We start from the raw sequence: 12,880 nt of genomic DNA on the forward strand, positions 1-12,880 counted from the left end.
TTTTTGTCATATAGATCTAGATCTAGAGAGGCATGTTGTTTCATAATTACTAGAAGAATACCGCGCGCTTTGCTGCCGGACTCTCTCAAAAATAAAACTATTGCGTATATGAGATAAATCATCTACATATTCTTATATCCATTCTTACTAAATTTTGTTGCATTAAAAGATTGAAAGTTAGTGGGATGATATAACTATTAGTGAAAGATGATGTGGATACTTAGTGGAAGACGATGTGGATACTTAGTGGAAGACGATGTGGATAACTTGCATGTTGAGATAGAGCATGTAGTGGGGATTAGCGTTATAAGAGATATAGATTCACTTTTGTTAGCAATTTAGACCCATTTTTTGCACAACTTGGCCCACGTCAACTCTAGTTATTTTGTATAGTTACTTTGTCAATATTAAACTATTTTTTCTATGACTACACAAGTTTTTAGATTTTTTTAGCTCTAGCTTTAGCTCTAGATCTCAAGGGCAGGCCTGGTGCAAGCGGTAGAGTCTTACTGCCTGTGACCGGAGGTTTGAGTCATGATCTCCTCGCATTGCACATGCGAGGGTAAGGCTTACCACTGACACCCTTCCACAGACCCCGCACAGAGCGGGAGCTCTCTGCACTGGGTACGCCCTTTAGCTTTAGCTCTAGATCTAGATTAATATTTGTATCAAAAATTTAATTAACTCTTTCACCAGTTATATGCGAATAATATCAGCTTTGAAATCAGCCAATACCACAGCTTATGGAGAAATCAGCCAAGATAATGGAATATCATGAACCTAGCTGAGAATTCGTTTCGAGCATCTTGATGTAGTTTTGTCAAACATCTATGACAGCACTCCCCGGGCGGCTACAAGGAAGAAGATTCGGTAGCATCTTTTAGCAATATATCGTGTCAATCATGATAGAAATAATTAGCGAATGAAAGGAGTCTTTAACTTTTAAGCCTCACCACTAGGTGCATTACTAATCAATAGACCGGTTGGTTAAGTTCTTTGTGGTGGAACTGCCTATCATGTTTGTTTGGTTCGAGCTACTAAACTTTAGTAGCTACTAAACGGTTTAGTCACTTTTAGTAACTCCAAAGTTACTAGAGAGGACTAAAACTCTTTTAGTAGCTTTTAGTCATAGCGTTTGGTTAAAAAATTACTAAAGTGACTAAAAGCTACTAAATTTAGTAGCTACTGCGCGAACAAACAGGCCCGTCCTCGAAGTTGAGCGTGTGTGCGTGTACATAGTACTGTGTGATCGCACTTACGGAGTACAAGGCTGGTGTAGCGACGAGAGTAGGATTCTGGCCAGCATCAGCTATTTAGCTTCACGATGAAAATAAAGTGGGAAACGCTAGGGATGACGCGGTATATCTAGTTAAAAAAGCCAAGTGGTAATAAATCAACGAGTTTTTCTGGTGGCTAAAAAAGTTGCCTGGCTGGTGTAGCGACGAGAGTAGGATTCTGGCCAGCATTAGCTATTTAGCTTCACGATGAAAATAAGTGGGAAACGCTAGGGATGACGCGGTATATCTAGTTCAAAAAAAAAACAAGTGGTAAATCAACGAGTTTTTCAAGTGGCTAAAAAAGTTGTCTGCATATTTGTTGGGTTCCTCCAAAGGTTTTTAAAATCTCGATCCTAAAATATAGAAGATAATTTTACATCACGAATCTTGGACTATTTCTAAATCATCATAACCAATTTTATATTTCTTGCTCTCTTGTATATTTGCATCAGGAACCCTATCCTGCCTTTTATTCTTTCTCATATTCTTCCACCTTCAGTTTGGCGGATGGATATGCGTGCATATTTACCCGTGCCATTGGATTGTTTTCACCAAGCGTGGAAAGATTGGGAGTCGAGATAGGGAGTTGTTGGAGAGCAATTTTTTTTCGATTTTGCCAAAAAAAAGATTGGGAGTGGAATTTGGAAACTCTTGGAGATGTTCTAAGTTTATGAAATTTTTTCGCGGCCTAAATTATTTATTCTAATTATTTTTCAACTAAAAAATAGAGGATGGACTGCCTAGACCATCCCACAAACAGTGTCTGACTTCGCTCATTGAACATGTTCAACTAATAGAATAATGCTACAAACTCATGGATATTGATGTAACTTCACCCAAGAGTATTCCAAGTTATCGATTTTTACAATAAATATAAAATAGACTAGCAACGAATCAAATATGTCAAGGATAACTGATAAGAGAAGATATATGATACTTTGGGTAGAGGAAAGTTTTCTAAGATTTCCCTTAAAGTTCTAAGGAAATAAAAATTAGGTCCTCACCAGATCCTATCCAACCATCAAGGGGGTGAGAAAACAAGGTGGGGCTCAGGCTGGTTGATAGGGATACCATTTCTTTGTATACACACATCACTCCTCAAGAAGGGCTAATTACAAGAGTTCAAGCACGACAATTAAATCTTCGTTTGAGCTTGTTCCTAAATATTATTTTTCATTATTATGATCATAAATTGCTATCTAATGATATTATTCTTAAGAATGATGGAGAGGTAAAAAGAAGTTCATGGAGAGAGGCATGGGGGCAGAGAAGACCAATGCGGGGATTCAATTGAAGTTGGAGGCACAATCCATATATATCAAGTTTGAGTACATCTTGAACTATAGGGGCAACTGATACTAAAATTCAGAAGTGCTTGCATCCTCTTAGTTCTCGTGCTGAGTTGTATTGTTGCTTGGTTAAACTAGGTCCAGCCGAGTTTAGGCATGCGATATAAACTATCTTGGGACTACTTTTAGCCTTACAATTTATAAATTGAGCTATTGCTACTCCATGCTACCATGTTGTGCCTCCCAAGCTCAAAATATATAATTCTACTCAGATAGTTTTGACCTAGCACACCCTCACAGGTATCATGAACCAGCCATCGGTTGTGTGATCCATGGTTTTTCTTTGGCAACAACCATATAAGATCTTAATAGACATGTGAGAGTGTGTGCCCACTGTCTACATAGTAGTTGATAGGGAAAATCCTTTGTGTTTTCTTTTTCTATCGTCTTGCTAACAATGTTGAACCATGAGTTTGTTCTTGTGAGCGACCTATATAGGGCTACATGGACCAGATGTTTACAAGGGTGGATGAAGCCATTGCAAAGGGGGTCAATGATGTTTTTGCCAAATAGTTTGGTTCTCAATGTCATATTTTTACTAAAAATGGTGATTATTTAAAGGGGCACCTCCTTGCCGTCCTTTCTCCTGCGACTAACCTTTTGTACAGACTTGCAAGTGCTGCGTTCAAATGGAGAAGGCAGAGCAAAATCAATTCTGCAATTTATTCCGGATTTTCTTTGTTGTGATGGAGTGACATTGTACAATCATCATTGATAGCAAGAGTTACAACAACCTTGCAAGCAGTGAAGTCGAGAATATTGGCTTGACCACACAGACACACCCAGGTTTGTACAACATCCAATGGAAAAATTAATAAGACAAAGGTTAATAAAATTGCACGCATGGATTTCAATTGGTACTTATAAAGATATATAGTACAGATTTTGACATAATACCTATATGCAAGCATGCTTTTGTTGCTAGGTACACCATTTTTTTAAAGAAACAGGAGGAGAATCCCCTACTGAACTCATTTTATAGATTTAAGTCTGTATAAAAAGGAAAAGAACTATAAAAAACTAAACTGAGCAAGCCAAGCTTGAAGAAGAGGGTTTTTTGAAGGCTTGCGCTTAAGAACATAAAGAAAAAAGCTCCTTCTGAAGGCTACGCTTCCATCTGCCCAAAGATGCAGCGGCGCCATCAAAGATGATACTGTTACGCATTGTCCAAATACACCAAGCTGTTAAGATAACAATCTCCACGAAGATGGGCAAACCGAACTGAGCCCTAGCAACTTCTAATCTCTCCATGATAGGCAAAGAAATATCCTAGATAATTCCAACTAGGCGCCACCACCAAGCACTAAAAGTGCATTCAAAGAACAAGTGATCCAATGTCTCTTCAAATACAATGAGATTGCTAATGAATACTCGTTCAAATACAATGGTAGAAAATTTACTCTCTTTTTTTGGAAACCTCGCCTCATTAGGCCTTTAATTAACAGAAAGCTCAACAAGATCGTGGGCCACCAAGTTTTGTACAAAGTTTGGGACCGGATACTCCCAGACCTCCGACATCTCTACATCCCAACACATGCCTAAAGCGGCTATCTTGTGCGCAGACGAGTTACAAAGAAGAGGAACATATAAACATTCAAAACATAAAAAGTGATCTCTAATCACTCTACGGATGTCTTGAAAAATAACACCAGCTCGCGCTTGGTCCATCTCATCAGTGAGCACGCCTCTTTGAAGTAGCAGGGAATCAGTCTCTATTTGCAGTTTTGAAATGCCAACAGAAGCTGCAGTATCGATTGCCATCCAGTAAGCAGTAGTTTCAGCCATCAGAGCATCATATATGTTTGCAGCCTTACCAGCACCTGCCAGGACTGCCTCTCCAGCGGCATCACGCACCACAAAGCCCCAAGCCCCCAACTTCGTTGCATGATTAAAAGCTCCATCCACGTTTATTTTCAGGAAATCTTGTGGTGGCGGTGTCCAGCGGTGTCTCCTTGATGCTACAGTCACTGAACTCGGCTCGTTCTTTTGCTTCCACTCCTCTGTTAGTTGCCGAACTGCATATATGATTTCAGAATTTGCCAGCAGCTTTTCTCCCGCATTGACTGCGTTGCGTGCACTCCACCACTTCCAGAGCAGGTTTAGCACCATTATGCATGTCTCTTCCTCCAGGGAAAGGATATTGATTACCACTTCACGTGACGATCGTAACTCAATTAATTCCTCCCTGAGATAACTAAGGCTCCAATCTAGCCAGCATCTTTGCATAGATTTGCATTTGAGAAAACAATGTCCCCTGTCTTCGTCAAAACGTTTGCAAACTGGGCATAGAGTGTCAATCGGACCCAACCTTCTCTAAATATTCTTCTTCATCGGCAGACTATTATGCACTAGTCTCCAAACAAATTGCCTAACTTTTGGTTGAACTGGTAGCTTCCAGATTTTTTTTCCACTTGAATTGTCCCGAGGTCACTTCTCTTGATCCGGATGATTCGCCACGCTGGAGAACTGCCGAGAATTCCTTCTTATCATCAAGGACATGGTAGGCTGACTTCACTGAAAATAGTCCTTTTGCATCATAATGCCATGCAACAAAATCTTCATGTCCAGATCTCACCGGTATCGCCATGATATCCTTCATGTCATCCTCCTAAAAAATATCCATCAACAGCTGGACATCCCACGAGCCCGTACTTGGATCAATGAGCTCCGAAACTTTTGAGAGAATTACTGCACCTTTAGGAGTAATTGGTCGGCATGTTGTTCCCCCCGGAATCCATGGGTCTTCCCATATTTTGATCGATTCTCCATTGCCCACACGCCATATGATGCCTTCTTTCAGCGCTTGAATCCCACGTACAATGCTTCATAAGGTCACCATCTGGGCAATATTTGGCCATCAACAACCTTGCACATAGTGAATCTAGGTTCATTACTATCCTCCAAGCTTGCCTAGCCAGCATTGCCAAGTTGAAGAGATGGAGATCACGATAACCCAGACCCCCCTTATCCCTTCGACTACATAGTGTGTCCCAGGAGAGCCAATGAATTTTATTCTCTTTATCTTGATGAGCCCGCCAAAACCTGTTAATCATTTTGCTAATGTCATCACACAACATATTGGTGAGATCAAAGCATGACATAGCATAAGTTGGAATTGCTTGTGCAATGGCTTTGATCAATATTTCCTTGCCAGCTTTGGAGAGGAGCTTCTCCTTCTAGCCTTGGATCGTTTTCCACACTCGATCCTTGAGATACTCAAAAGTTTTCCTCTTGGAGCCGCCAACATAAACCGGCAAGCCAAGATAGCGCTCACAGCTAGCTTCGGTGGATATGTCAAGAATTTCCATGAAACTTTCTTTTGCTGCAGTTTCAGTGTTTTTGCTAAACATAATCGATGATTTATCCTTGTTGATGGTTTGCCCTAAACACTCCTCATAAAGTTGTAGCACATGCCGCAAATGATTTGCACTCTCATCATTAACTTTCAAGAGAAGCAATGAATCATTAGCGAACAAAAGATGAGTGATGCTCGGTGCATTGTTGCAAATAGACACTCCCTCCAAAACACCATTACTTTCTGCAACATTTAGCAAGGTAGAAAAGCCTTCAGCACATAACAAAAAGAGATCATAGAGAGAAAGTGGGTCTCCTTGACGTAACCCCCATGAAGGGATTATTTCATCTGTAAGTTCCCCATTCACTTTGATCCGATATGACACAGTTGATATGCACTGCATAATCAGTTTGGACCATCTTTCATTGAATCCTAGCTTGTCCATCATCTTTTGTAAAAAGCTCCATTCAACACGGCCGTAGGCCTTGCTCATATCAAGCTTCAGAGCTGCATAGCCCACAACCCCTCTTCTTTTATTCTGCATATAGTGTGACATTTCATAGACTATTAATACATTGTCCATAATCAATCTCCCAGGGACAAATGCGCTTTGGTTTGGAGCAATAATATCAGGGAGGATCAATTTCAGGCGATTTGCCAAAAGCTTCGAGGTTATCTTGTAGATCACAATACATAGACTAATAGGGCGAAGATCTTTGAGTCTCTCAGGTCTCGACACTTTTGGAATCAAAACCACCACCATTTCATTCCACTAGCTAGGCATTTCACCTCCATCTAAAAAGTGCTTGACTTCTTTGATCACATCATCACCGCAAATATTCCAATATTTCTTGTAAAATAGATCGCCGATGCTGTCCAAAGCCCTTTTAATTTCATCAGCTGTGAATTATTTGATCAAAGACATGTTCATCTCCTGGGTCACTTTGGGCTGCACATATTGCAATAATTCATCAGTGCTCCCCCCTGCATTGGCATGAAACAAACTTTTATAATAATTAGTAATAATGATTTGCTTCTCCCCCTCCTGCTCCACTACTGATCCATCCTCCATCACTAATTTACAAATACGACTCCTCCTCTTTCTTTCAGAAGCAAATTGGTGAAAGAATTTTGTATTTCAATCACCATTATCTAGCCAATGAGCATGTGCTCTTTGCTTCCAATACAAATTTCTTTGCTCCTCAAGCCTCTCCAATTTATACTTTAAAATCTGCTCTCTCTCCCACTGTATGTGCACTAATCAGCATTCTCCTGCACAACTCTAACTTCTTACGAGCAAATTTGATTCTCCTCTCAAGATCACCCAAAATATTCTTACTCCAATCCCACAAATCACTAGCAACCCCCTTCACCGCATTTTCCACTTTCTCTCCTCTCACTTGAGTAGCAAGTTTCCAAGCATTCTCGATAATCACCCCACATTGTTCTTCTTCAACCCAGCCCGCCTCAAAACAAAAAGTAGCCCTCAGGTGAGTATTTTCTCCCCCATACAAGTCCTCCTTATTCACAATGACGGGCCTATGATCAGAATGGCGTTGATCTCCATTTATCACCCTGTAACCTAGGAATCGCTCCCTCCATTCACCATCCGCAACAGCCCTATACAAATGCTCGTGAATGTAATGTTCAGAAGTATGACTGTTATTCCACCAAGTAAACACATCACCTTCGAAGCCTAGATCATGAAGGCCACAGTCATCCAACGCTTCCTTGAATTTGTCCATGCACACTTGGGGCCGAGGCACCCCACCATCCTTCTCACAGCTTAGGAGTATTTCATTAAAATCACCCATGCGAATCCATGGCCTCCCTCTTGCCGCATTCAGGATACGCAATGCACGCCAAGACAAATCCTTTTTACCTGAACTTGGTTCACCATAGAAGCCCGTGAACCACCAGATGAAACCATCATTCTCCGTCACATCCACATCTATGTACAACCTTGAGACCGCTCGAACATGCAAATCAACCCCATTCTTCCAAAAGAGTGCGAGACCACCACTCCTCCCATCGCAATCTTTTGTGAAGCAATTCATCATCCCCAATTTCCACCGAAAGACTTTGACTTTATTTTCCTCCATCTTTGTCTCCGACAAAAATAGAATGTCGGGGTCCTCCTCCTTCTGAATATTCAGAAGGCCATGAACTACCGGGCCGTTCCCCAACCCCCGGTAGTTCCACGTGATGAGCTTCATTGGGCTCCACGGGACTGTTCCAACAGTCCCGCTTTCACAAGTTCGGCTTCCACGGATGCACCTACACCACTCTGTAACTTGGATTTCTTCACCCTTAAATCATGCTCATCATCAAGATCCATCAGCGCCCCACCACGCTTCTTCGGCTCCTCAGGTACAAGATCAGAATTGGATCCTTCTCTTTTCCCCCGAGGCTTCCTCTTGTATTTGCCCGGAGTCTTTTTTATTTTTGGGCGACTTAGTCCCCTTGAGCACGTCACTATCCAACTTCTCCTTATCTATGTGCATGGGAAGTAGGGCACTATTTCCTTCACCCCCAACACCTTCCACCCGAACGCCCATTTCCTGCTCCTTGACACTTGCATCCACCTCCATAAATAGCTTCTACCACGGCACCAGATCACTTAGAGCTGGAGCCACAGTTCCATCAGTGATCTTCAAAGGACCGATCCCTTCTTCCTCCTCACCCCCAACTGCCTTTGTCCCCTGCGTGCGTTCCGGAGATCTGTGCCAAGATGGAGCGTCACTCCTAGAACGCCCCTCGGTACTCCTACTGCCTGAGCCCACACCACCTCCCTAGCGACCATCTCTCCTAGTACCACTCAAAAAGAAATTCCTGCCATCACCCCCTCGCCCTCCATCATTACCACCACGCTTCTTTGGAGGGATAAACCTGAGTTCTCTATTGAAAGGCATCACGTCATCCTTTCCCTTTTTCTTCTTGCACACTTTGTCAGTGTGCCCAATAATACCACAACAATAACAAAACTCAGGAAGGAACTCATACGACAGTGGGCACCACCGATCCTCCACCCCCTCTTCCAGCGAGATCGTGACTCCCCTCATCAAAGGTTTGCGAATGTCCAGTCTCACTTTCAGCCTAAGAAAACGAGCCGCAACTATACCATCAGCCTCCCCATCTGCCTCCATCTCCATATACTCCCCCACCTCATCGCCAATCACTCTAGCAGTCGATTTGTTCATCAAACCCATTGGCAAATTCACAACCCTCACCCAAATCGGGATGAAAGAGAAATCTATCTCATCGAGGGTTTTAGAGCCATCAAAATCTGCTACCACCATAAGCTCCTTCGACACCGTCCATGGCCCCTCCTCCATTGCTTTCCTCTTCCCCGCCGCCTGACCAAAGGTGAGCAAGAAGAAATTGTCGCCTAGGTCCTTACATTCAATCCCACGTACAGGACACCAGATCCAACCCAAAGCTTGTTCGATCACTTCAGGACGGATGTTCCTTTCTAAGAGGAGCTTGCCAAACGCCTTCAATAGTGCAACATCCGTTTTGCCCTTCAACTCCGACCCCGATCCAATGCGGACCGATTTCTTCTCTGCCTCCGAAAGTTGCAGATCCTTCAACAACCTCTCCACCTTCTCCATGGATCACCAGCCGGTCCGACCAAGCCGTGATCGCGTCGGATCAAAAGGGGCTAGCAGTTATTGTTTTTGCTTGGAGGTGGACACCGGGTGCAATACACAATTATGGTGTTCTGGGATCCAAACAAGAGGAAGGTTTGGATCAGGAAACAAACACGACAGGGGGATCAGGACAAGGGAGAGGAACAGCGAGAGAGTGTGCAAGATCCGACCGAAATCACCGTTCGCCGGCGACGTAGACTCGAGTCGCCCAGGTCGCCCTAGGCCCGAGAAAAAAACCTCCATACCTATAACTACTGCTAAAATTGTAGAAGCTTATCTCAATTGGGTATAGAAAAGAAATAATGACGGTTTTAGAAAAACATGGGCTAATTCAGATGCTGCATTACCTTTATCTAATTCTTTTTTTGAGGAAAATCCTTTATCTAATTCCCAATTGCTACAAAGTCAATATGTTGCTTTGACTCCTGTCGGAACTAAAATTTTACAACATATACAGAAAAAAGGACAATATGAAATAAAAGTGAACATATCATTCTATCAGGTAAGAGCTCTTGCAGTGTTGAATTTGTCCACGAATCATGTTGTATTGGAACATTGTCTTGATGACCTTTGTTTTATAAATCGATTTGAGAACGTATGTGAGTTGTTGCTCTTAGCGCCTGTTCTGTGGCCCTCTCTAGCTGTAGCCATTTTTTTATTAGTTTGAGATGTTGTTATTATCCTTTTTTTTATTTTCGCGGAGGCCTTTTTCCCTCGGAAGAAAAGCAGTGTGGCATTTCTAACATTCGCATTCATATTTGCATGGCTCAGCGTGAGCAGGGCAAGCAACACGCCAACATGCAGAGAAAAATTCGATGCAGTCTGGCTGCAGACGCGCTCGGTGCAGACTCCGCGCCGATGGAAACCACGCGTCCCGAAATTTGATCGCACGGCCAAGCGAGGAACGGCTTCGACGCCCAGCGCATCGGCTCCCAGGCGATTAGGCCGTGCGGCTCCGGCTCACTCAAACCAGCCCAGGCTCATCCCCATCGCGTGCTCTTTCATCCGCATCCACTTCCCCCATCCCCTAGCGCCGCCACTGCCCCTCTCGATCATCGCCGTCGTTGGCTTCGCGTACATTGGTTCCAGGCCCCGGCCCACGGCGAACTCTGCGACAAGCTGGGACCCCGGGCGTCCAGCCACATGAGGTAGGTCAGGTCCTCCATGAGCTTGCCGCAGATCCGCAGTCGCATCGGAATGGACCATGGTGCTGATGAATGTTACGAGCAGACCGATGGTGCCCACGCTATTGGTGTTTGACATGTAAAGGCTTCGATTCTGTTGTCCTAAGTCACATTCATTTTGCCAATTTTTTAATCACCGTGCCGTTGTTTGATGCAGCAGCCTGAACTTTCCATTTTGTTTCTAGGGAGTCAGGAAGCTATCCTATCTGAACTAGAAAGGTGCATCTCATCAATACGGCTCAATTTGTTGAAACACCAACTGAAACTATGGACATACATGTTCGCGGTGATCAAGTCGGCGTCCTCTGCCCAGTCAAAACTGGAGAAGGATTGGAGCTGGAATTGTATAAAAATCTTATGCATATGGTTGTATTGGAATGTAGTTTCATGACTGTAACCTTTCTTTGCAACCTGAGAGCTTGTAGTGATTGTAGTGGTAAACTCAGGCCCCAATTGTAATATGTACACTGTGCTTTTTTATTTGAAAGATATATGGTTCTCTAGAATACAAGCGGGTTATATGAGATGCAAAATGAACAGAGTGCCTGAATACATCTGTGTTGACAATAGCAAAGCGTTGATTTCTGAATGTTTGTATGACACAGCCTGAAATGGATAAGCTCTTTTTTCTTAGCAGAAAAGGATAAGCAGGTCATTGTCTGCAATGACCTTGTATTCAGTTTGTATTACTATATTTGATATCGAACAGGGAGGATCTTCTCAAGCACATCATCTAGATGTTCCATTTAGTGTAGGAATTCAGACATTTGCATTGACAAGACCAAAGCGTTGATGACTGAATTTTTGAATGCCAAAATAAAATAAAATGCATTCAAACAGAATGCAATTAACCAAGTCCTACAGAGTGCTATTAATTCAAACTGGAGGTAAAATGATACAATTCAGTGACCAAAAATGACTATTATTCATTGAAGCGTAACTTTCATCATCCAACTCATTTTGACGAAGACTATCTGAAACCTTCTTGCATTCTGCAAGTAGTTCTGAAAGACCGAGTTTTTGACGAAATCTTTTCTTGAAGACATTATTCATACCTTCACTACTTTGAGTTGAGTTCATATCCACCGTACAAGAGTCACGATGTACAGCAGCCCACTTTACCCGTATACTATACAGGTTTTGCATCCATGAGTTATCCTCAAGTTTGTATTCCCTCAACAATTCATTCCACTTTTCAATGAAGTAAGCCTCCGACCTGTCCTCATACACATCTCTCAAAATCAGTTAGAAACTTGCCATCTGAATCATGAATTACATGCCTGAGATGTTTAGCAGCATTTAGACAAATATACCACAAACAAAGTCGATGGCTTGTATTTGGGAATACGTATGCAATTGCTCACGCCATGGCTTCATCTTGATCAGTGAATATTGTGCTAGGATGCTTACCAGACATTGCCACCAGAAAGGTTTCAAAGAGCCAAACAAATGATTCAGAGCCCGTTTGGTGCGGCTCTTGGTGCTCCGGCTCCTACTCCTAAGACACTGTGCAACACTATTTTTTACTGTAGCATGACAAAAAACGGCTCCGGCTCCTCCAAAAATGAACTAGAAAGAAGAGAAGCCGGAGGAGCAGCACATTTGTAGCTTCTCCTGGCTCTGCCACAGTAGTGCTACAGTGCCGGAGCCGGAGCCGGAGCCGGAAGAAGCCCCTCCAAACGGGCTCTCAATTGTTTCACTATATAAAAGTGCAGCTCCAAAAATTATTGTCCGCTTGTGATGATTGGCTCCAAGCATCGGAGCAAAAGGCATCCCAAATTTATTAGTCTGAAAAGTTGTGTCAAATGATACAGCATTACCAAAGCACTTGTAATCCATGATAGATTGACCGTCTGCCCAAAAGAAATTTGATATCCGACCATCTTCCTTATTTATCTAAATAGCATAAAAAATTAAGGATCCTCTAATTGCTTGTTCTTCAAGTATTCCAACATTGTTTCTGCATCATTAGCTTCTAAGTACTTCCTACGCTCACGACCAATCTCATTATTGCTATCCATATGAGAAAATGGCACCTTGTCTTCTCCTCCATAAAACTCCTTCATAAACTCATATACTTGGGCTGGCTTCATCCCTGCTTCCCGTATTTCGCCAATTAGTTTAC

The 12,880-nt window shown here is 42.7% G+C and overlaps 2 protein-coding genes across 2 annotated transcripts; both read right to left on the bottom strand.

The window, feature by feature from the left end:
- Positions 1 to 7,138: 7,138 nt before the first annotated feature.
- Positions 7,139 to 8,137, bottom strand: LOC136513570 (uncharacterized). Its single transcript, XM_066507545.1, has one exon. The coding sequence runs from the start codon at positions 8,135 to 8,137 to the stop codon at positions 7,139 to 7,141; it is 999 nt and encodes a 332-aa protein (XP_066363642.1).
- A 576-nt stretch (positions 8,138 to 8,713) lies between these two features.
- On the bottom strand, positions 8,714 to 9,532 carry LOC136513572 (uncharacterized). The gene has a single exon (XM_066507546.1). It carries the CDS (start codon positions 9,530 to 9,532, stop codon positions 8,714 to 8,716), a length of 819 nt encoding a protein of 272 aa, XP_066363643.1.
- Between the last annotated feature and the right edge of the window lie 3,348 nt (positions 9,533 to 12,880).

Source organism: Miscanthus floridulus, chromosome 16 (assembly GCF_019320115.1).
Source record: "Miscanthus floridulus cultivar M001 chromosome 16, ASM1932011v1, whole genome shotgun sequence".
Lineage (NCBI taxonomy): Eukaryota > Viridiplantae > Streptophyta > Magnoliopsida > Poales > Poaceae > Miscanthus > Miscanthus floridulus.

What these genes read in the sequence shown, in the direction of transcription:
- LOC136513572 (XM_066507546.1), bottom strand. Translation starts at nt 9,532, where the DNA reads ATGGAGAAGGTGGAGAGGTTGTTGAAGGATCTGCAACTTTCGGAGGCA.
- LOC136513570 (XM_066507545.1), bottom strand. Translation starts at nt 8,137, where the DNA reads ATGAAGCTCATCACGTGGAACTACCGGGGGTTGGGGAACGGCCCGGTA.